This window comes from Oncorhynchus mykiss, chromosome 7 (assembly GCF_057628025.1).
Source record: "Oncorhynchus mykiss isolate SJ-2025 chromosome 7, ASM5762802v1, whole genome shotgun sequence".
Taxonomy (NCBI): Eukaryota; Metazoa; Chordata; class Actinopteri; order Salmoniformes; family Salmonidae; genus Oncorhynchus; species Oncorhynchus mykiss.
Genome location: NC_143028.1, coordinates 34,786,646 through 34,810,551, shown reverse-complemented (window position 1 = coordinate 34,810,551; position 23,906 = coordinate 34,786,646). Strand labels below are relative to the sequence as shown.

The window sequence follows — 23,906 nt, the reverse complement described above, 5'->3', positions numbered from 1 at the left end:
GTAAGTTATTGTATACATAATGTTGCTGCTACCGTCTCTTATGATCGAAAAGAGCTTCTGGACATCAGAACAGCGATTACTCACCTCGAATTGGACAAGTCATTTTTCTTTAATGAGTCAGACAGGAAGAATATACTCCAAACACCCGAACAGGCCCTTATCCCTGTCATTCGCTGGAGAAAGAAACTGAGATTTTGCGGAAAGAGATCAGGGTGCCTTGTGTGGATCAGGTGATGAGAGACTAATCTGCCTTTGACAGCCGTACTGTTAGCCAACGTTCAATCACTGGAAAATAAATGGGATGAACTGAAAGCACGTATATCCTACGGGACATTAAAAACTGTAATATATTATGTTTCACCGAGTTGTGGCTGAACAATGACATTAATAACATACAGCTGGCAGGTTATACACTCTATCGGCAGGATAGAACAGCAGCCTCTGGCAAGACACGGGGTGACGGTCTATGTATATTTGTAAACAACAGCTGGTGCACGATATCTAAGGAAGTCTCAAGGTTTTGCTCGCCTGAGGTAGAGTATCTCATCATGATAAGCTGTAGACGACACTATCTACCTAGAAGGTTTTCATCTGTATTTTTCGTAGCTGCCTACATACCACCACAGACCGATGCTGGCACTAAAAACCGCACTCAATGAGATGTAGTCATGTATAGTATGTGCCACAAGAGGTTGTTGAGGCTATTGTTCAACAGGTTGGCAGGCCTGGTAGAAATGGGTTGAAATCGTATGCAATTCAGTATGCCGTCAAACACAACAATGTTGGTTGATAAAAAAGCAGTTAAAGGACTGTTTGACACAGGCACAAAGAGCTGCTTTCGAATAGCCCTATACGGTCACTTTGAAAAAGCACCCCACAAGCTTTAAGCCAGGACATCTGTGCTGCACCTATTGCCATACATCATGTTCATGTGTATCTGATGTTTGTGGAGAGCCTAACCCCAAACATGAGTTATTACAAGGAGACGCTTGCAATCCAGTGAAATGTAGAGAGGTAGGACATGTTAGAGGAGTACTGGAGTCATTTGGTTAAGGACACAGCACACCTCTACACTTGCAAGGCAGTCTGTGCTGGATTTAGCACTGAACTAATTGAGGCAGTAGTAAAAGACAGTGCACACATATTTGCCTTGGCCTACGTTGTCGACAACATTACAGTATTCCGATTGCGACATGCAAGAGACATCTTGCACATAATCGGTTAGGTTTTTTGGTGACGTTGAGAACGTAGAGCCCACTTCCCATCATGATAGCTTCAGTGAGGTAGATGATGATTACATGGGTTACTTTGATGAGGAATATGAGGACTTTGAGATGGAAACACACCACAGCAGCTCTGACATAAATAAAAGGGACACTTACAAATGTGGCACCACAAATGTGGCAGTAAGCCACTAGAAGCTGCTGTAGAACAACTGTCCCTTTATGGGGTCCGTGACTAGTTAGTTAGTTGGATGACTGCTCAGCAATGAGACTGTGTTACTATCCGTGTGTTGTCACTTGTCCAAATGCAACTGTCACGTGTGCTCCCTCTCCGGCCTCTAGGTCACCAGGTTGCTCGTTAGGGCGCACACCTGTCACCAGCGGTACTCGCATAATGACACACACATGGCCCTTTCTATGTATCTCCCTTTGGTTTCTTCCCCAGCTGTCATTGTTTCTGTTCCTGTTAGTGTGATGTTTGTTTCTTTTTTTGTTCCTTGTTTTGTCTTGTCCATGTATTTATTAAATGTATTCACTCCCTGAACTCGACTCTCAGCGTACATAGTTACAGAATGACGACTCAACAAAGGGAAGCATCAAGGAGTGTTTTTTTTGTTTTTGTGTTGGGGGTGATGTCGGGTCTGGGTGTTGGAGTCGGAGCTACCTGGGAAGCCTCAGCCTGTTAGAAGCCTCCCATGCCTCAGTGGGTTCAATAGGCTCCCATGCCTAAGCTGGGTGAACAGGTTCCCATGCCTCAACCGAGGCAACCGGTTCGTCAGGTTTCTGTGCCTCAGCAGAGGCAACTGGTCCGCTCCGGATCCCCAGGATCATCCATGTGGTTGGCGTCCTGCAGCTGGAGCCGAACGCGCCGGGGAGGGGGTACTGTCACGTATGCGCTCTCTCCAGCGCTCTAGGTCGTCATGCTCCCACGCCTCAGCCAGATCGACAGGTTCCCGCGCCTTAGCAGAGGTGACTGGTCCGCTCCTGATTCCCGGGTTCATCATCTTGGTCGACATCCTGCGGCTGGAGCCGGGTGTCGGGTTAGGGGGTACTGTCACGTGTGCTCCCTCTCCGGCCTCTAGGTCACCAGGCTGCTCGTTAGGGCGCACACCTGTCACCAGCATTACGCGCATAATGACACTCACCTGGACTCCCTCAGCCCCTTGATTACCTGCCCTTTATATATGACTCCCTTTGGTTTCTTCCCCAGTCGTCATTGTTATTGTTCTTGCTTTGTGTCGGTGTGCTGTTTGTTTCTTGTTTTGTTCATTTATTAATTAATTAAATGTATTCACTCCCTGAACTTGCTTCCCAACTCTCTCAGCGTACATTGTTACAGCAACTGATTAAAACTGTCACTCAAAGCTGTCAGTGGTGTTTCATTTCAACTGTCAACATTATGGATTTAAAATAATGATGCATTAATCAAGAACCATAAATCAAAGTTAGATTTTTACAGAAGACACAGCAATGATAAAGAGAAAGGCGTAGTGATAAATACAAAACAGTCTACAAATACAGATTATTAAAACATATTTACAGTGACAACATAAAGGGAAACTTCAGGATTTTGGCCATGAGGCCATTTATCTACATCCCCAGAGTCAGATGAACTCATGGATACCATTTTTGTGTCTGTGTCTAGTATGAAGGATGTTAGAGGTAGTTTTGCGAGACCAATGCTAACTAGCATTAGCAAAATAGCTGGAATCAATGGGTATCTGTTAGCATGCTAGCGCTAATAACTAACTACCAATCACCATCTTTCCCTCTACCCTGTTTTCCTCTTAGAGATCGTTTGATGGTCAGACTAAGCTGCCCTCATCCCCAGCGAGCCTGGCAACCAATTGGTTTGAATTCAAACAGGTACCTTGGTCTGCTCCTTCAATTTGGACCTTAACCTCCCACACAACTCGCTGACTTCAGCTAGAATGTTTCTGTTAAAACCAGGGAATGTAGTGAACGCTTTGCATGGTTTAACAGCTCTGCCTCCCTAACAACCTCCACAAGGGCTAGAATGTCCTTGGTCTGGCGAGCAGCATGATGGATGCCACTAGACTTTGACACCTCCAACTCAGCATATGCGGTGTCCATCAAGTTCTTGATGACACCAGTAGACTTCCTAATCCTGTCTGCTCAGTCATGTTCGGACCCAGGCCCTGAAAGATAAAGCAAAGGGTTCATCAGTAGTAGGCATAACTGACTCATGACATGTGTTAGGCCTAATGATTAACATTGTGATTAACTACATATACTGATATGTATCTTGTATACTGTGACGTACCGGGTTGGGTATCTATCTAACACCTCACACTACTGTCCAATCCACAACCCCATGTAGTAATCTAATCGGTCTATAAGGCCCCTCCTGCTTGTGCAGGTGTAAGGTAAAGTTGCCTCTAGATGCTGACCTTGGGCAAATTTGGCTTTTCTCCCATTAATGGTTAAGGTTAGGTTTAGGGGAGGGGAGGCAGAGTTTATAGCTGTACCTCGGGGAAACTTCCCCCTGGAGTGCCTGTGCAGTGGCTCCTTGGTTCTACTCCAAGTGGACATTTGTGATGCAAAACCACATCATTCCCATATGTCCTCTGGCAATAAAGTTCCCTTTTATGAGAGCTGCTCTCTTCTACACTGATATCAAATGACAAAACCAACATAAATAATGAAATACACAACATTGGATTTGGACTGACAAGGTGTAATACAGTCGTGTGCTACTTTTCTTGTGTTGTTCTAGAATCATTGTGTAGATTATAGCTGTAATATTTTTTAAATTACTGTTGAAAGCAGGAAAAGTCCCAAATTGAACAGATGCACTTTGCAGTGTCTTCTGTTCTGTTCCTCAACAGCATGCAACTTACCACCTTCAGACTATGCTGTGTGGGCATCTCGGTAGACAACTTGTTCTGACCTGGGTTTGGGGGACACAACTTTTTTAGAGCCCTTTGGGTCTTTGAAGGTGTAGGCTCTCGGTCCCGTTTGTCAGCTGTTGAAGTTGTTGCTCCGACATTGGGACTTGTTTCTTTCTCTGCTTCTTTCCAACTTTTAAAAATAGCAAAATCCTCTTCTACTCTACCAACCAAGCCAAGGCACTTCTAATCAATTCTCATCGATCGTCCTGGAACCGAGGCAATGTTAATCCTAATTACATCAGTCAATCGTTCAAAATGCACTAATTTGCTGCCTATGTCGGATCAAATACTTTCTTGGTGTTTGCTAAGGCGCCTTTTATGCGCACATTTTCATGTCAAAGATGGCGAGAATCGTGCACAGACATGCTAAGTAGTTACACGGACCTGCTTCCTTGACAATTTCTGCTAGTAGTAATGTTGTTTGCCTACATAGAACAGATCCCCCGATACCGTTTTCAGAGGCAGCAGCTATTCTTCCTGGGATGCACAACAACAACAAAAACATGACAAGTAGCTAAACACGGATACACTGATAGAGGACAGTCACACAAATGTAAATACAACGATATACTTTTGTCAATATGACTTAACCTGTTGATCCTACTTGAGACGCAGACGTCTCAAGTAGGCACCTGGAAATGCAAATGCGCTACGCTAAATGCTAAATGTACTCGTTAACCATGGTAATTGACCATCCAATGTTATACGTAGGAGTTTAGCTTCCTCAACAGGCTCGATGGTCACACCCTTTAAACTCCAGCTGGGGTTTAGGTCTCAGAGAATGTAGTGAAACGGCGCTCTGGTACTACGTCATGTGGTTCATTGGTCTGATTGGTGGAAGGTTGATCCAATTGCCTGCGAAATAATTTAGCGCAGCGGTCTAAGGCATTGCATTGCAGTGCTAGAGGTGTCACTCCAGACCTGGGTTTGATCCCGGGCGTGTATCACAACCGGCTGTGATCATGAGTCATATAGTGCGCCACACAATTGGACCAGCGTTGTCCGGGTTAGGGGAGGGTTTGGTCAGGGTTTTGTATATAATAATTTGTTCTTAACTGACTTGCCTAGTTAAGGTAAGGGTTAAGGTTAGGTAAGGGTTAGGGTAAGGGTTAGGGTTTAGGGTATGTACGTCCCAAGGATTCCAGATATTCAGAATGACAAGACTGTATTCGTGCAGCGAACCATATATGGAAGCTCGGGAGATCAGGCCGATTTGCGAGGCTATTAATATTTAGCTCTGGTCGCATTGTGGTTTTCACATTTCCTGTGACTCGTGCCATTTTGTGTAGGGTTAAATTTAAAGGATGTTCAAAAATGCCCTTGCTTCTGAAACAATGACATACTACAAACATTATGACACGGGATATCTAAAATGTTACTCTATTTCCTGCATAGTTGAAACAATTACCATGTATTGTCAATGGGCTATAATGTTTGCTCGGCAGGTGTATGAATGTTTGTGATATATTTGTTTTGATGTATTTGTGCTTTCAGATCCTTATATCAACAGCGCCGAACAATTGCAAAGGGGCGTAGCATTTTCATGAATTTTTTCAGTGAGCAAGAAAACTTCCTCAAAAGCCTGCTGGTCATAGAGGAACTATTCACAATAAAGCATACTCAGTCATAGAGTAAACTTCCATTGGACAGCTGACATGATGTCTGGAGGAGAGGTGGTCTACACAGTGCTGGAGGTGCTGATCGCCATTGCCTGCTGCCTGGGAAATGTGCTGGTTATCTGGGCAGTGTGGTCAAGCAGTGCTCTGCGGCAGCCCATCTTCTGCTTTATGGTTTCTCTGGCTGTGGCTGACTTCCTCGTAGGGTCTGTGGCCATGCCGCTGGCTGTACTGGTGGATGGACGGGTGCAGACCTCGTTCAATGTCTGTCTCTTCATTAGCTGTGTGGTCATCATGTTGACAGTGGCCTCAGTCTTGTCACTGCTAGCCATTGCTGTGGACCGATACCTACGCGTCTTCATCCCTCTCAGGTGAGCTGTTAAGGTGACATTTCAGGACGTTTACAGTTGGACATATTATTCTCCTAGCTGTGTCCCATGTTAACCACATTCTAAGAAAGGAAATCATGCTTGGGTGGAATCAGATTCCTTGTTTCCTTTTGCAAAGCAATTCATTGAAACATCTCAACATTTTTCTGCTTCAACAGCTACAAGAAGACGGTAACAGAGAGAAGATCTTGGGTGGTAGTAGCAACATGTTGGTTTGTTGCTTTTATATTGAGCTTCCCTCCCATGTTTGGATGGTACAATCGTGAAACGTTGTCTCACTCAGAGAACTCGACCGCAATCCTCTGCCATTTCCTGGCTGTGATCCCCATGTCATACATTGTTTACTTCAATTTCTTCCTCTGCATCCTCACCCCGTTAATTGTCATGGCTGTCCTGTACATCTACATTTTCTGTACCATCTGGAGGAACCTGAGGGAGAAAGCAGGGCACGGGGCCCAGTCCCACACCTACTTCAGGAAGGAGAGGAGCCTGGCCCAATCCCTGGCTCTGGTCCTGGTGCTGTTCGCCTTCTGCTGGCTCCCCCTGCACATTATGAACTGTGCTGCCTACTTTGGCAGCCCGTCAGACATACCCCACACCGCCTTCTATGTGGGCATCCTCCTTTCCCATGCCAATTCAGCGGTCAACCCAGTCGTCTATGCCTTCAAGATCCGCAGGATCCAGGGAGCGTACCTGAGGATCTGGAGGAGGTTCTTGGTGTGTCGCGATGACAACCAGGGCTCTCAGAGCAATCGTTCCACTGAGCACAATATCAGCAGCAACCCTAACAATGTGAGCAAGGGATAGTCAACGATGCGCTAAACACTAATCCCACAGATTTATTCTCTGATACTTTGAAAAAGACAATCCCAGGGATGCAGATGTGGTCTACATCATTAATATCCTAACGAGCATGATCTTATCATCAAAACCATACTCACATTATATTTGGATTCTCTACTAAAAACCTTAGCTGACAAAATGGTTATTTTTAAGTTTTCACTTCCGTTTTCATTGATTTGATCAAAAATTAAACAGCCGACCACATGTTGGATTTGTCTCGTTTCCATGCTTTGAATGGCACAAGCTGTCTGCAATGGATGGGAGAGTTACTACAATCCATGCTCGATTTTCATGTTTTAAATCAGACCTCCTGAAAAGGTAGAAATACAAGAAAGGGATCAATAAATATGAGTGAGTTTGTCTGATTTGGAAACAGATAATACCAAACAAACGGGCTGCTCCATCTTGTGTCGATAGGTAGCCTATATTCTTTGTCAGTGCAAGACAGAGAGGGGACTTCACGACAGTGAAATTTGTGTGTGCAGTGCCACGGAAATTCAGCAGTTTGTTGATTTGTTGATACATTTAAACAGTATATGACAAGTCATCATGTACTATCATCACCCTCTGTTTGTAACAGACCGGTAGAAAATGAATGGCAGCGGACGGGGTTAAGCTAGCAATGTTAACTTCTATGCCTTTCCCTAACCCTTACCTTAACATCACAAAATGATGCTTCACCTTAATGGCGAAACCGCCATGTCCGTTTGCGATATTACTCGAATAAAAAACATAAGCTGGCGCACACCCTGAGAAAATTATTTTATGTAGAGGTGTTGAAAAAACTATAAACTAAAACGGTAAATAAACTGTAAGCTATAAAAACAAAGAGAGTCGCACACTCTATATATAAACTCCCGGTAATTTATTGGGTAAATCATCCAACGTTACAGAATCACTACCCTAAAGAAGGCACAGTGGATGCCGAAACATTCATGATTTACCCAATACATTACTGGGAGTTTATATATAGAGTGTGCGACTCTCTTTATTTTATATATATATATATATATATATATATATATATATATATATATATATATATATATATATATATATATATATATATATATATATATATATATATATATATTTATTTATAGCTTATCGCTTGCTATATTACAACAACAAAAAGGTTACTTCAAACATTTTTTTTTCTCCCTCTGACATCATTGCACGCGCGATAGAACATCAGCGTACGTACTGCATGTTTTTTACCACGATGCTGGACGCTCCTCTCTGTTTCCCCCCAACAAAACAAAAACAATAACACACATGCAGATTCCAGCTTTAATTAACCGTAGCCCTTTCCTGCAGTCAAATGACCTAGTGGCCTCATGGGTGGAATGTTATTTCTATTTTTTCATTAATAAACATGATTCTTTTTGATAATCTGATGTTTCTATGTCAAACAGTTTTGCTATATTTCAGTCTTCTATAATGTATATAAAGTGTAATATTGGGATGCAAACTCAAAAATTGAAAACATTTCAACTCTATATCTAACATGGTACAGATGTTTTGTTTTTTTTAACCATGTCTGTGAGGTGTTTATTATTGTTCCAAAGTAGATTTGTTTAAGACTACCAAGAAACACTCTGTGTGAACCTGATTTAGCCCACGGCAGTAAAAAGTGAAAGGGATAGTTCACCCAAATGAAAAAAAATCATATATTGGTTTTCTTTACCCGGTAAACATTCTATGTACAAGAAATGACAGCAATCCGTTTTTGTGTTTGTTAGGTGTTAAGCCTGTGTCGAAATGTTTTCAAAACTGTAACGTTTACACTAATTCTGATCATTACATCGTGGAATGTACATTATATCCAGGGGATCCCCATTGATTTTGTTAGTCATTCTCACTCAGATATCATATTAACATGGCATAAGTCATTACAAAATATGGAACATATGTAGAGTTGCATAAAATGTGTTTTAAAACTGCACACGTCTTTCCTCCCGTGGCAAAATGGGTAGAATTTCAGAAAATTATAGGCATTTTAATGTTATAGATTTAGCCGGTGGTAACTTGAGGAATAGACACCGGCTGGAATGCGGTTTTAACCAATCACCATTCAGGATTAGACCCACCCGTTGTCCAGTATAACTGTTATAGGTCCGTATTTTTAGCATTGTTCAACGGTGTTGGCATTACACAGCAAATTGCATGTCTTGTGAATGAAACTGAAGGAGAGGATGAAAAGCTTGCAAGTTTCATTTCAATGTTGCATTTCCTGGGTCTAAATGCCAGTTCCTCAAAATGTATTGTATCAAATAGTTTGTCTATTTCTTATAATTGTTACCTTCTATACAGGGGTATCCCAGGATTTGGAGATAAGATGTACTATCTTACAGTTATCCAATAAAGAAACCCTTCTCGAATGAACTTTTTTTAATGATTATGGTTATTTTTAACGCAACCATTTACACTTCAACTTTTCACATAAGTTTGTGCTTAACGTTAAGAGTGTGTAGACCTACGGTATACATATAGCTCTGACATTCTTCGATATCATATATTTTCAGAGATTAAGAAATCCAATCTAAAGTAGCATTTTTATTTCAAAAGGGTTGGTAAAAATACATATTATTACATTGTATGTATTATACAAATGTTGTAATGACAATATTTTGTCTTGATTAACGTCCATTGGCACGCCACACATCCCTATCTCCGGGCATTATTCCCCTGGTTTTGTGTAAGCACACTAGATGGCAGTGGGATATGTATTTTATTATTGCGATATGGCATATTGCAATAGATGAACGAACGCATTGTGTTCCTGCCATAATGACAACATGGCCGGGTACTCTGTATCAGAACTCAACTGATCTTCCTGGCAGTTGTTTCTCTTTTCTTTAAAGAGAAGTAGCTACATGCTTTTAGTTTGGTTAAAATTCAAACTAGGTCATACTGTAACTGGTCAAGTCATCGGTGTGGTAAATTTAGATGTAGTTGTCCCCCATGATGAAATCGGGCTTTATAACTAGGGCTTTCCAACTTATGTCTATAAAGGGGGTTGGAACCTTGTGACACAGGGCTGACAAAGGGGCACTTTAACAAGCCTTTATTCACATAAAATATCTGATTGGTTGAATTCTCCGTGTGGTCTATCTTAAAAGGGCACTTCATTTAGTATAACGGGCTTTTGAAATTCAATATTGATGCACATTTTCTACTTAGAATATCAAAGAGACGCAAAAAGGCACTCTTTTTGTGGAAGGACCCTAATACCCTCTCAGCAACTTTTGAATTGACTGGCAGTAAATTTATAAACCTTTATCATGTGTGGTTACTGACCACAAAATATATCTTATTTTACCTTTATTTATTTAGGCAAGTCAGTTAAGAACAAATTCTTATTTTCAATGACGGCCTAGGAACAGTGGGTTAACTGCCTAGTTCAGGGGCAGAACGACAGATTTGTACCTTGTCAGCTCAGGGATTCAAACTTGCAACCTTTTGGTTACTAGTCCAAAGCTTTAAACACTAGGCTACCCTGCCGCCCCTTATAGCCCTATAGCATGTATAGTTACTGACAACAACAAAAAATATCTTCAGAATTGAAATTAGGAGTAATCAGATGTATGTAAATGCCCTAAAAAGTCAGATTAAAAGACTAGATGCAAGTTTAATAGCTACATTTAACCTTTATTAATTAATACAACCTTGAATAATGTTACCATAAAACATATCACAAGCCTATACGCATTTATTTAGGGCTTGATTTGGTTCTGGAGAACCAACCCTTTATTGTTTAGATTTTGTAACACTGATGCATTCTCTGTTGAGTGCTTTTCATATCCTTTCATTCTTGAGAAGCTCTGAATCCTGAACCTACAAGAAGGTCTCTGGAGTCCTGCTGCTCCTTGGCCACCAAGTGGCGCTGGAGAGGCTATAAACCCATTTGTGCTCCAGCTGTTGCTTTATCATAGTGAGATTGCATCCAACACATTGAGAAATTCAGAGAGCAGTGGACTTCCTCGTTGCTGCAGACTGTCATTGTGCCTCTCAAGGAAGGCAATAGACTGTATAGTTATCACCTGAATAGGATTAAATCCCTCCCACAAACTATACAACCTACTACCTCACCTCGCCAGGACACATTCACCTGAAAGACTGATGGATGAAGGGGGAATGTCATTCAGACACACTCAAACAGATACAGCGAGAGGCGACAACACAAACACTCTCACCCTAAAGTACACTTTCATTCAAACACAACAGGCCCCAATAACCCAAATAAAGCATCGGGTGGTCTAACAAAGGAAATGTTACCCGTTCTCATTTTGTCCTGCAACAGTCTGTGAATGGGTGTAAATGGAGGTGATATGCTATAATGGGGAAACTTTCCCACAGAGCAGAGACAGGCTGCAGGCAGGTGTCTAGGCTGGGAAGATGGGTGTGACGGTGAGGGGAGAACGGTCACTCTTCAGGGTTATTGACGATCAGTCTGTCTCCTTAGGAAAGACAGTAGATTGTATAGTTATCTCAGAGGGAGGACATATACCCCACAACTATTCAATCTACTACCTCAGCCTCAAGGACAGGTGCTTAGTCTGGTGTCGACCCAGAGATGAGTTTTAGCAGTTCTTACTAGGGAACTGTGGGAAAAAGAGACAGATAGAGAAAGAGAGCATTTTGTATGGTTAGTGGTTGATCATTACCGTACATAAACACATACGCACACCCTTGCACATTTGCACTCGTACAAAAGCTCAAAACACATAGACACACACACACACACACACACACACACAAACACACAAACACACTACAGGACAGTGCATGAAGCCAACTTGAATTAAAATCAGGCATTAACAGAAACCCTGCACATATCCAGTTTATTAAAATGACATCCCTCGCAATGGACTGAAGAGGAGGTAGCCTGGTAACAATTTTATAGGGAATTACCTCCAAGGAGCAATTTCCTCTCTGGTTCTGGCTCTGCTGTTTAATCCTGGGCCTGGTTCAAATTCGCCACTACAGAACGAAGCTGTGAAAGCTCGACTGCTTTGCTTCGTGTGAACTGTGCTACTAAACTGCGTCAGTTCACAACATCCAGAGGAATCATCCGTTCGTATTATGGCATTGACAGGTGTGTCTGTGCCACTATAACAGTTATATGGACAGAAGGCGTGTCATGTGATCGCAACGGAATCGCATAAGATAGCTTTTGCCAAAAGATTAACGAAATAAAGACGAAACGATGCAGGCGCTAAGGAAAGTGTGCTAATTTCGGCAAGCCTAAAGCGTAACTCACTGGCATCCAGAGAGGTTGGCATGTAATAAAGGAGAGCCGCGCCAGGAATTAGTGCCCATTTTTTCGAGTAACTTGGCTCTTTCCAGCCCTACAACCCCACGGAAGCTTGCTGTTTAATTGGTAGCTTATTTAAACATGGCTTCCCCCGGTTGCCTCCCCCTAGCCTGCACAGAGCAGTGTGGATAGCCTGCAAGAAATGCAAAGGAAGGAAGGAAGGGGAAAGGATGAAAACAAAATGGCAGCGATTCGGCCATTTTAGGGAGTTGCTTGGCATTCTTAAGTGACAACATCTGTGGGGCAGAAACCTGTGAAACTCTCTCACTGCTTCTTTTAATCCATCGTATTGGATCCCAGATGGATTTTTCTGTTTGTTTTATCCGGATAAAAGGTGGCACTGTTATGCCCATCTGAGTGGATAAGATAAATGACTTTTACTACTTTCCAGCTTCCTTAATTTTAAAGATATGAAGGTGAATGAAAACCGATAAAATTCCATCGTTTTTTATGCTGACATGGTATTTGGTAGTGAACTATGTGTACCTAGTCTCAGTCCCACCCTAATACAATATTGTTGTTTTTATCAGTGTGAAAGCCATTCAGTTCTTTGAAAAAAGAGCTCAGTGTTAACTGTGCCAACTAGAGTTTGAAGTACCAGCTGGGCAGTGCAGCCAAGCCCCCCAGGGCAATGCTTTGGCTGGGTGGGTTGGGCCGGCTCAGGCAGTGTTATGGGAGACGATGGTCAAACCATGCAGAGGCCCCGCCGCTTTGCATAAATTAGCATGTAAACCATAGCCTCTGAAAGGCACCAGGGCAGTTCATTAACATTCTGAATTCCTCTTTGGCGTAATTAAGGCAGACAGTGATTGAAATGTTTTGGCAGGCCGCGAGGCTGTTTGTAGGAGTGTCAGGGCCTGCTCAGTGGGGCCGAATGAGAAGGTAGTGGGGCAGGGAGGGAGTGGAGGCCTTAATTGAGATGTTGAATTAATTAGACTCCGAATGGCATCAGCCTCCCTTGACTGGCCACTGTACACAGATGAGACAGACTGAGGGGGACACTGATTTCTATCGACAAAAAAATAAGTTAATGGCAACGGTTGAAGGCTTAGAGCTGAGTCCTAACTTGATTTCTGAATGTGTTATAAAGTTTGTTAGTTTGAGTTACTTTGATCTTGAAGTTGAGATTCAGCTTTTTGAGAAAGAGAGATTCACTCAGGAACTTTTTCTATGAGGTCCATACACAGCATTATACATGGACACACTAGGACAGAGTGATAATGCAGTATAAGAATAGTTATAGACACACATAAGGACTCCTAAAAACACATCATTCCATATACCATTACTCCTAATGCATTATGAGTATAATCATTGCCAGTCACTTTTTCCTCAAGGGCCACATAGCATTGTAATGGCCATCAGTTTGATGCGTTTCAAACGTTTTTGTCAATGAGCATACTTATAAGCCACGAAAAGTCATCTTTGATTGCTTTAGGTAAAGTGATGAAAAGCCTAAGGCTGACACATATTATACACCATAGGTTGTTGCTATACAATTACAAAGTGCCCAGCAAATTGACCAGGGTTGATTTTTCAGTGTAACATTTCTAGTGTTGATTAAGGACTACAATTATCTGAACACTCAGTGGTGTAAACCCCAGTGTTGGTGTGAATAACCAGAGTTGCTGCGTCGACTGCTGTTCACGAGGTGAGACAGCTCACACAGCTTCTGGACTGAGAGAGAGAGAGAAAAAGGGGCCATAAGAGAAGACTATAAAAATCCTGAAAGATTACAAAGTCTTACTCCAAGGGGAACTGTGCAAGAAGGAGTACTTCATCCGAGAGGTCACCAGTGTGAAAAAAAAAAAGAAGAATCACTTGAAGCCACTTAGGTTAGGAAAATGTATGAGAAGTAGAAATGAAAATAAGACAAAGTACAGACTTGAAAGCACATTTGAAAACATGCATCTTGGATATGTGTACAGGATATTGTGTTAGCCTCTTTCTCTGGCTTGACCCCATCAAAAGTATCCATTTTGAATCTGCAGATGTGAAGCAGTCCAAAGTGGATATTTCAGATCACTCAGCTGATGATTCAGATGTTCATGACACCTCTGCCCTTTCTGACTCTTCGATGGATTCAACTCCCAAGAGAGGCCCAGTGAAACAGAAGAGATCTGCTCCGAAACACTCACATAGAGTGCACAAACAGATTGGAAGGAAGCCACACTCAAAGATGCCCAATTAGATTCAAGTGGCAAATAAGTGAGATTTGAATGAATAGCACAACATCATTGATAACAAATACACATTCATTACAACTTGTGTTAGTGGATTGTCTGTTATTCCTGAATGTAATTTAACCACATTTAATGTGCCTCCCGCCTTTGAGACTGTTGGACTGGACCGGACCACGATTGCCCGTACAGCTCCAGTTGCCGAGCTGCATCTGGCAGCGCCAGACATTCGTAGCCCTTTCCTGCAGTCAAATGACCTAGTGGCTTCATGGGTGGAATGTTATTCATATTTTTCATAATTCCCTATTTAATTACCATTATTGTTTTTTAAACAGCCCAAAATCCAGTGTTTCTATGTCAAACAGTTTTGCTTCAGTCTTCTGGGATATATATAAAGTGTAATATTGGGATGCAAACTCCAAAATGTAATACATTTTAGCTCTATATCTGAAATGGTACAGGTGTCTTCTTTTTTAAGCCCATAACCATGTGTGTGAGGTGTATACTTCTATTTCAAAGTAGATTTGTTTAAGACTACCAAGAAACACTGTTTGACCAATATTTAGCCCACTGCAGTAAAAGCATTGAAGGATTTAGGCCCCTAGAAGTTGCAGAGAGGGTAGAGAAGCTGTCCTCTTTTGTGGAGAGATGCCGCTCTGCCATGACCATGAATGATGAAAATAAGATCTCACACATGAAAGTGGACAGAGAGCTGTTGCCCATTGCTGGTCCTAAGTAAGAAGTTACTCCGCTTGATATTGCTGCTCTTCTTTGTTATTAAATGGTGGTCCTCTGTTACTCAGCTGGTAGAGCATGGCGCTAGCAACACTAAGGTTGTGGGTTTGACTCCCAATTCTGAAGCACTACATTGCTGTGCATTATAATTGATTAAGATTACACCTATAATGCATTAGGAGTATTGGTATATGGAATTATGCGTTTAATATGAGTCTTGATCTGTGTCTACAGCTATGCTTATAATGCATTATTACTCTATCGTAGTGCATTATGAGTACATATCATGCTGTATAATGCATTATGCAAATTAAGCTTCATAGAAAGTGTTACCATTTAGGTAATATCCAGACCGTGTACACTTACTTAGATGTCTTAATAAAGTCAAATAAGAAATGCATTTTGATATGCATTTGGATTTTGTTGGGGTAACTCCAAATGGTTGTTTATGAATAACAAACAAAACAGCACGCTAACCTAAAATAAGATGGCTGCCAATTTCAAAACATTTCATGGTAAAATAGCTTAACACATTAGTAACGCTTGATCCGAAATAAACGTTGCAATAATCGCTTGTATCGTTTTAGTACCAGGTTTAGTACCAAGAAGCTATAGAACCTTTCCCACAACATTTTCTTTCTGTATGAAACTCACCATCCTGCTTGAAATGCTTGTAGGCGGCGACTAGCCACTCAACAGTGCCTCATGATAATGATGGGCCTCATAGGTCTGTGAGAGATTTGTTGTCATGCCTGAAGATTCGATGCGTGACAACAGGGGATGGGAGGTGACTGAGAATCCAGATTATGTTCAATGATTGAGTGTATTAACTGGATCCCTGTACGAGTCCTAATGGCAGAAACACAGATCTGCAGGCTTGGTAAATATATAGTAAAATCCATATTTGTACACATAATATATAGCCTACCAAAACAAGCACGTTCCAACAACAGAAATGACAGACAAAACTCACAAAAACTCAATGTTCAAGTCAGCTATAAACCTGTATTCTTATTATCAAGTGTTCAAATCGCAGACTGCTCACTCACTGACTAGGTTGCACAAAAGAAAATGGCTGCCGCGGTAAGCGAGAGGAGCTGTGTTCCTGTCACACTTGCTGCACACTTTCCCTGGGAAAGACGTCATCAGAATGCTCTGTCTGTGCGTCGCCTTATAGAAAGTCGCTCTTCTCATCTTTGTGAGGACGAGTAAAACAGCCGTCACAAAAAAAAAGCTAACTTGGTTAGCATGTTCCATACTGTGTAATTTGTTGGATAACGAATTGCTCGCGATTAATATTTTGCCCCGGGCGCAATACGAAAAATATCTATCATAAGTGGTGGTCCATGGCGAAACACTGGGCATGACCGAGAGGGTAGAGACTGGGGAAGAATCTTGCATGCTCCTCTCTTCAATATCCGGGTGCCATGAAATGGGCATTGTCTGTGTGCCAAGCTGAATCTCAATGAACCAAAAAGCGGGTGATGTAGTGGAGGGAGCATGGCAATGCTCGCCACTGAGGGGGGAGGGGAATATTGGCATCGAAGCAATGGGAGTCTGCCATGGGAGTCTGTATTTGACAATACAGTAGCTACTATGGCATTGCTTACAATTGGACCAGACTTACACCATCGCAACAACGGCTAGATACAGAACTCAAGTTTTCAATTCGGAGAAATGTCCAGATACAGGTCTAATGCCAATGCAGTAAAATACTTAGAGTGTTTGTGTGCTGCTCCAGCTAATGAAGATGATCATCTCACTAGGTTTGGGGCGGCAGGGTAGCCTAGTGGTTAGTAACCGAAAGGTTGCAAGTTCAAATCCCTGAGCTGACAAGGTACAAATCTGTCGTTCTGCCCCTGAACCCACTGTTCCTAGGCCGTCATTGAAAATAATAATTTGTTCTTAACTGACTTGCCTAGTTAAAAAAATGTTGCTTTTTTTTAAAGTGACATGTCCTGTATATTTTTCCTCTCTCTGCGTTTGCCAGGAATTTACATTGATCTTCCTATCTTTTTTTCCCCCGTTCACAATTAGAAACGTTTTTGATCGCCTGCCACTTCAGTATGGTAATTATTGAAAAGGAAGTGGCTATTATCAGGTTGAGCTCGCCCATTTGCAAGCAACTGACCATTTTAATATTTAATTTTATTTAGAACAATACGCTATTTAGTATCTGTGTCAACACATATCCAATCAATTATGAACAATGCTTTCAAGCCAGAAATCACTGGTGATAAAACATTTGCTTTTCACATATATTCAAAATAGACTTAGCAGAGATCAGTTGATCAAATCCCCAGTAGACAAATAGTTGATCCCAGAGTTGATCTGTCAAACACGCTTTCAATAAAAATCAGTCCGCATTGTTAAGTTAATGTACTGTTGGGAGTCAATCAGCATTTGTCTTCCAGTCTTAACTATAATATATAAACAATATAACATATATGCCATTAACTATGTATGTACAACGAAAAAAGATTACCATAGTGTTCTGTACTCTACGCTGGACCAGGTGGGATCCTTCTTCACCTAGCCAAGTAGTCCAAGTTCACCGTCTTCCTCGTGTTCATGTCCCAACCCTCCAGACTACCTTTTCTGCTAACACCCGAATCAGGCTCCACACGTTCCCCCCCCTCCCCCCCCCCCCCTCAAAGTTCAATTTCCTATTGAGCCTACTGTAGGAGAGTTGTAAAGTCCTCCACTATAGATGGAAGCATGCTATATGTTTAACACATGGGCTAAAGCAAGTCAACTTTTCTGTATTACAGTAGCCTACTTCTGTTCTCTATATTGACTGAGAGAGAAACGATTCATAATGTCAAATCGGCTCGACCGGGGGAGAACGCCCTGGTTGCAAAAATAGCGGGCCCCAAACAGGAAGTATGTCTGGCGTTGACCTTGTTTGACTCCATCATGTGGTCTCTGGAGGCCTCAGCGTAGCATAGCCATCCCTCTGTTTGTGATAACATGCAGCACCTAACTGCACTCAACCACGAGACATGCCTAGATGGCTGTTTAATATTTAATAGCGGCATGTTTCACTTTGTTCAATACTCATCCCCATAGTTACAAAGAAAACAAATCATTGTATTTTATACAGGCCCATATCATTTATTCATATTGATATCAAATGTGACAATTGAGGTCTTCTTCTGAATTCAAGTTACCAAGCTTGTTAGTACAACACCAATTATTTATTTTTCAGAATCAAGTCACATTGTCTACTATTTCAAAAGAACAATAAAATATGTTCACCTAAATCTAAAACTGTTCCCTCTATTTTGTAGAAGTTGCATACGTCAAAGAGTTAAAACGAAACATTCAATATTGTTACTTTTTTTCCTTCTCAGTGGCCTTCAAGTGTTATCAAATTGGAGTGTTTGAGTATGCTTATAGTTCCTGATAAAGGCAAACAGACTTTGTTCCTGGTAACCAACACGTCCGTGTAACCGGGGGGAGGGGGGGGGGGGGGGGTGAGACACACAAATAGCAGGGGATATGAATGGCCTGGCTTCCAAAAAAACATATCATCAAGTAACATGACAAGTTCATCTGAGGAAAGCAGAACGGATGGGGGAGGAGGGAAATCAGCTCATTTTCTGTCTCTTCCCCGCCTTCCCTGCCCCCCACCCCCACCCATTTTCTATTTTCCTCTATTACTGTAGCTTTGACTTTCTGTATGCCATGCTCTCTTTCACACGCACACATACACAAACGCACTCGCAGACTAAGCAGATAACAGACTGTAGGTAACATACAAAAACTAGAGAAACATTTTGTAGGTACAGTAGAACTTGGCTACTTGAGCAATTGAATGCTGTGCATTTTAGTAGACCTACATGTACTGACACAATGTCAAGATTTTTGACGCTCCTTTACTGAAAGTAGATCTACTGTAAATAAATACGAGCCACTTCAACATAAATCCATACTTTTTATTTTATTTTAAAGTCGTCCCCATTAATGTGATAATTCTGCAGGATCTAACAAAAACGACATGCCAACAATAACAACTTAAACCTCAATTGTTAGTGCAGAAAGGCTGAAAAAGCATTCCAACGTGCTCCATCCGAAATTGAGAGCCGACAATACAAGCTCCTTCACGTATAGAACAATGCTTGCATCAGAATGATCTGGTTCATACTGGTTTCTGCACAGGTCTAGAGGAAACAGCAGTAACTTGACTGTTTAGCGACCAAATTAGTAGATAGCAATTGTTCCAACAGTTCTTTTTTTTTTTAGCTCAATTAACGTTGTCATTTAGTTTGACATCTCTGTTTCACCTTTTAACACATTCATTGCGAGAGCCATTGTGAAACAAAGCCTCCGGGGCCCTTCTAACTGATTACCTTTTTAGATTATGTGACTGTATTATGACTTGAACTGTCATAATAATTCACGCAAAAACCTCTGAGGCGAGATCAGGGTCTCCGCGTTGAAAAGAAATCAAATCACCCAAAACATCAGCATGGAAGTGTTTTGTGTGCGGAGATACTGCAAATATGTTACGGACACATTGGAAGAGACTTTGAATGCTGGTATATAATCAAAAGAACAAAAAATATATATATATATTCATATTGTGGCTGCTAATACTAGAGTCAGAGGATTTTAAAAATGGGAAAACTTCTTGAGTTCATTATGTTCACTCGAGCTGCTCTTCTTTTCTGGGGTCCTTCATCTTTTGGTCATACCTATTGTATATGCCAGTGTTTCCTCCACTATGGACAATGTAGGAGACTGGATGTGGATTGTTCACTATGTTTAAAAAACCTTATGGAATTGAATCCTGCGCGAAAGATAAAACGCAGTGTAAATATTGCAGATGGCATTTTGTCTCGAAATATTTCCCTTTGAAACCTTTGAGAGGTAGCACTGGTGCCGTTTTGTTTCTTTTTAGGGCTTTGGGGATAGGATTTATGGCATAGTAGTGTGATTAAGCTCTCTTTGCCTCATAACGATGCATTAAATGTTATTGTTCACACACAACAAAAGGAAACAACCAAAAAGGTACTTCAAAGGCCAGACCCGACCACGAGACCACTAAGAGGCCTATTTATTTTTCTTTGGTGACTGTTGTATTTAAAACCTTCTACACAAACAACGCTGCCCAAAATAACGCATCTTGTCCTGGGCGCTGTCTTATGCTCTATTGTACCCCGAAGTGAATAGCTATCACTATATCAACCTTCAATGGGGTTTACAAAATGCACAATATGCTCATGGTCGAACTAATTCTCTCTACTTCTTCATACGAAAATCAGCATAATTTCTACCATACAGTAATGGTGGCGAGGATTTCGACATTGCGGCGGGGGCGAGGCAGACACGTGTACAGGAGGAAGATGATGGTGAAAAATAGGAAAAGTGCAAAGAATAAAATATAAACGATACGAGTAAAGGAGAGGTAGATCAAAAAACGAAAAGTTACAGGGCCCTGGCATAGAAGCAGTATCAAAAATGGAAATACCTGGAAGTAGATTTTGTAAAGGACAGAGCAGGGATCTCCGCAGAGATGACCCGAAGTGAACAGGCCATGGTGGTGGTGAAAAAAGGGCGGGGAAGAAAAGAGAGGAGAGCGCATTTCCACGTCCCTCTCTTTCGTCTGCAAGATGAGGGAAAGGCTGAGCAGCGTGCTGGCGAGCAACCCCACTCGAACAAGGGCTGGGGCTTGAGAGCAGTCTCGGCCGTGCCCTCCTCTCTCCCTGCCCACTTTGGCCCAGCTGCCAAGAGGCAGAAACAGGGAGAGGAAGAGAGGAAGAAAGAAGGAGAGAGAGAGAGAGAAAGCATGAGGTCACAACAGCCTGCTCGAACAGATGACTTTCGAAAAAGAAAAATCTTATTTTGGGTTCGAACCGCAAGTAGTTTCATAGCGGAAATTGAGATCTTAAACTTTGAAATCCTCTCTAAAAGAATGGCTGTAAAGAACAACAAAACAAAAGACACCCCACATGGCCCTTAAACCCATCATAAATTAATCTCACAGTAACACATTGAGGCAGAGAGAGCAGGGAAAAACACACGAGCGCAGAGAGAGGTACCAGAATGAAATACTTACATCGGTTCTTGTACCTATGGCAAAAAGTGTTGCCAGACTTATGACATCAAAACAACTCAATCCCGTAGATTTCTGAAGCATTTGGGGGGGAAGAAAGAACGAGTTAAAGACTTCTCTCAGAGCGTGCAGTGAAGCCTTTTGTCAGCAGTTGGCATCAGTCCCAGGTAGTACATGCCTCACGGTTCCCATTTTCAGTAGTCATTACAGACGTCTTTAGCTGTTCTGCACCTGCCTGTGTTTTTTGTTTTGATTTGAACCGTTTTCACACTTTCAGATAAGATGGTAAAATTGCCCCGGTCGCAATGAGATGAAAGAAAAGAAAAGAAAGAAAACAACCTGTGAGTAAAAAAAGTGTCCTTTTTGTCAACGTTACAGATGGGCGTTTCTGTATGTGTACGTTAAATGTGGTTTGCAGGAATGATACCCCAGCAACAAGCTGTGCTGTGGAAAAGCCAAACAGAGGGTGAGGAAAGGGTCAACTTCTGGAAACAGACGGTAGTAGTAAGATAAACCCGAATGACAGAGTTCCGCAGGACTCTGTGCCAAAATAAGTTAAAGTCACCAAAATAATCCAGAGTCACTGTGCCAAAAAGTGTATTTCACCCCCTTCCGCCTCCGTCTGTCCACCAGAGAGAGAGAGAGAGAGAGAGACATAGACACGTATGTCACATAGACAAGTGCTGCAGTCAAAAACTGTCATCATCATCTTTTCTCAGGCATAATCCCGGGCAGCTCTCTCTGTGACGTCATCTATTCTTTTGTTATTTTCTAATTTATTTCTGTCCTTCAAATGTACCTTGCATTTCAACCTTCATGCACACTCCTCCCCCCAAAAAATTCTGATTCCTTATATGAATTCCCCTTTTAATAAACACTAACAATTATCAACAAAGAAATAAGCTTGCCAATATTTCAGAAACGAGCGCAGACAAGAACTGGAGAATAGAGGAGCTGCGCATGCAAATTCCCTTTACAAATATTTCTCTGTGTCTCTCTCTTCCTGCTCGCGAGCAGTGAGCTTGTAAAAGTTTCAGCTGCAACAGCTTGGGCCAGCCTCCATTGGCAGCCGTTCAAAAGAGTGCTGCTTGTTTCTAAAGCACTGTGCTGGGGACACACGTCTCTGTAAGGCAGCACAAGCTGGCTCTCTCTGCTCTCGCTCTCACACTCTTCCCTCATGTGGGAAAGCTTCGGGGGTAGTGCCCACTCCCAGGCACCCCTCTCATGGCAGTGCCAGCTTAGGCAGTACACAGTAACCAGGCACCTTTTTCTGGTTTTGAGGATCAAAATCTTTCTAAGACTGAACCACATGATCACATGCTCTACAGTAACAGTTTCTGTACAGTAGGATTGTGTGTTGTGCTGTGCTCTCTCATTTGGGTATGTACGCCCAGGAGAGAGTGAGAACGAGGAAATTCTGGCTGTTCTCTAATGCAGCGCTACTTCCTGGATCCCTTGTCCTCCATTTCAGATGGGTGTCAGACAGACAGGCAAGCAAGGCAGGCAGGCAGGCAGACAGGGAAAGCAGACAGGGCAGGCAGACAGTACAGGATATCACAAGGTTCATGGCTGTTTGCTCTAGAGGTCATAGCAGGTTCTGAACGCATTGCCCTAATTACTGCACAGTACTGATAGCACTAACTCCGGACTGGGATAGGCCTAGGATCCTCTGCCAAAATAGTTTCTTCCTTTCATGTGAAGGTTTTGAGTTATAAAATTTCTGCTGATTTTAATATAATAATCAAAAAATATGATTATATTTTTCAATCCACTCTTTTTAGAAATGCATTACAACTATTTTAAATGTGATTGATCTTAAAAGGTGGAACAAAAATATCCACTCGATATAGTCTTTCATTGTTGTAAAACAGGTCATGTAGCTTGATGGTTAACTTGAGAAAAGAGTACAAACGACCACCCAAACCTACGCCACACAATGCTTCTGTGACACCGAGGCCTTCAGGTGCTGTGACACCCCTATCATGACAGTCTGTTTGCACAACTGTTCCTCTCCCACAGTCAGCGTCAGACCAGGACAGGTGAGATGTCACCCCGCTGCGGGGAAAGGCCACGTTCGAGAGCGTCAAAACCGTGATGCATCGTGGGTAAATTGTGACTTGACCAATCGCTCAACAAATAATACGAGTTAATAGTAGTAGTAGTTACAGTGGGCATCGTAAGTATTTATCCCCCCTTGTTGAGTTACAAAGTGGGATTGAAATAGATTTAACAGTGATTCTTTTTGTAATTGATCTATGCAAAATACTCTATAATGTCAGCGAAAAGAAAATGTTACTTATTAATACAAATTAAATAACTAAAATATAGTTGTTGCACAAGTATTCACTCCCTTCGTTTAGACAAGCCTAAATTAGGCTTAACAAATGACATATGGTACATGGTAATAGGGGTTGACAAAGATGTTTGAATGCCTACCCCTTCTGTCCGCTATACATACAACATATTTAAGGTCCCTCAGTCAAGTATTGAATTTCAAGCACAGATTCAACGACAAAGAGCAGGGAGTTTTTCGAAAGCCTCATAAAGAAGGGCAGTGATTGGTAGATGGGTGACAATAAACAAATCAGACATTGAGTATCTCTTTAAGCATGGTCAAGTTAATAATTATGCTG

At 41.9% G+C, this 23,906-nt stretch overlaps 1 protein-coding gene, 1 long non-coding RNA gene and 1 pseudogene across 4 annotated transcripts; 2 read left to right on the top strand and 1 right to left on the bottom strand.

The window, feature by feature from the left end:
• Positions 1–90: 90 nt before the first annotated feature.
• On the bottom strand, positions 91–22,616 carry LOC110527751 (uncharacterized). Of its 2 annotated transcripts, XR_002474163.3 has the most exons (3): positions 21,277–22,616; positions 20,689–20,941; positions 91–3,382 (listed from the first exon to the last, which is right to left on the bottom strand). It is a non-coding gene; the product is annotated as an uncharacterized LOC110527751 (long non-coding RNA). The 2 variants fall into 2 exon arrangements; XR_016497213.1 differs by lacking the exon at positions 91–3,382 and having other exon boundaries at positions 19,140–20,941.
• LOC110527750 (adenosine receptor A1) lies at positions 4,265–7,728 on the top strand. The gene is made up of 2 exons (XM_021609248.3): positions 4,265–6,122; positions 6,299–7,728. Exons 1-2 carry the CDS (start codon positions 5,791–5,793, stop codon positions 6,945–6,947), a joined length of 981 nt encoding a protein of 326 aa, XP_021464923.2. The 5' UTR covers positions 4,265–5,790; the 3' UTR covers positions 6,948–7,728.
• Positions 11,382–18,812, top strand: LOC149982523 (uncharacterized; annotated as a pseudogene). The gene is made up of 5 exons (XR_016497473.1): positions 11,382–11,434; positions 13,924–14,155; positions 14,292–14,445; positions 14,575–14,711; positions 15,089–18,812. The product of XR_016497473.1 is annotated as an uncharacterized LOC149982523 (transcript).
• Positions 22,617–23,906: the final 1,290 nt, after the last annotated feature.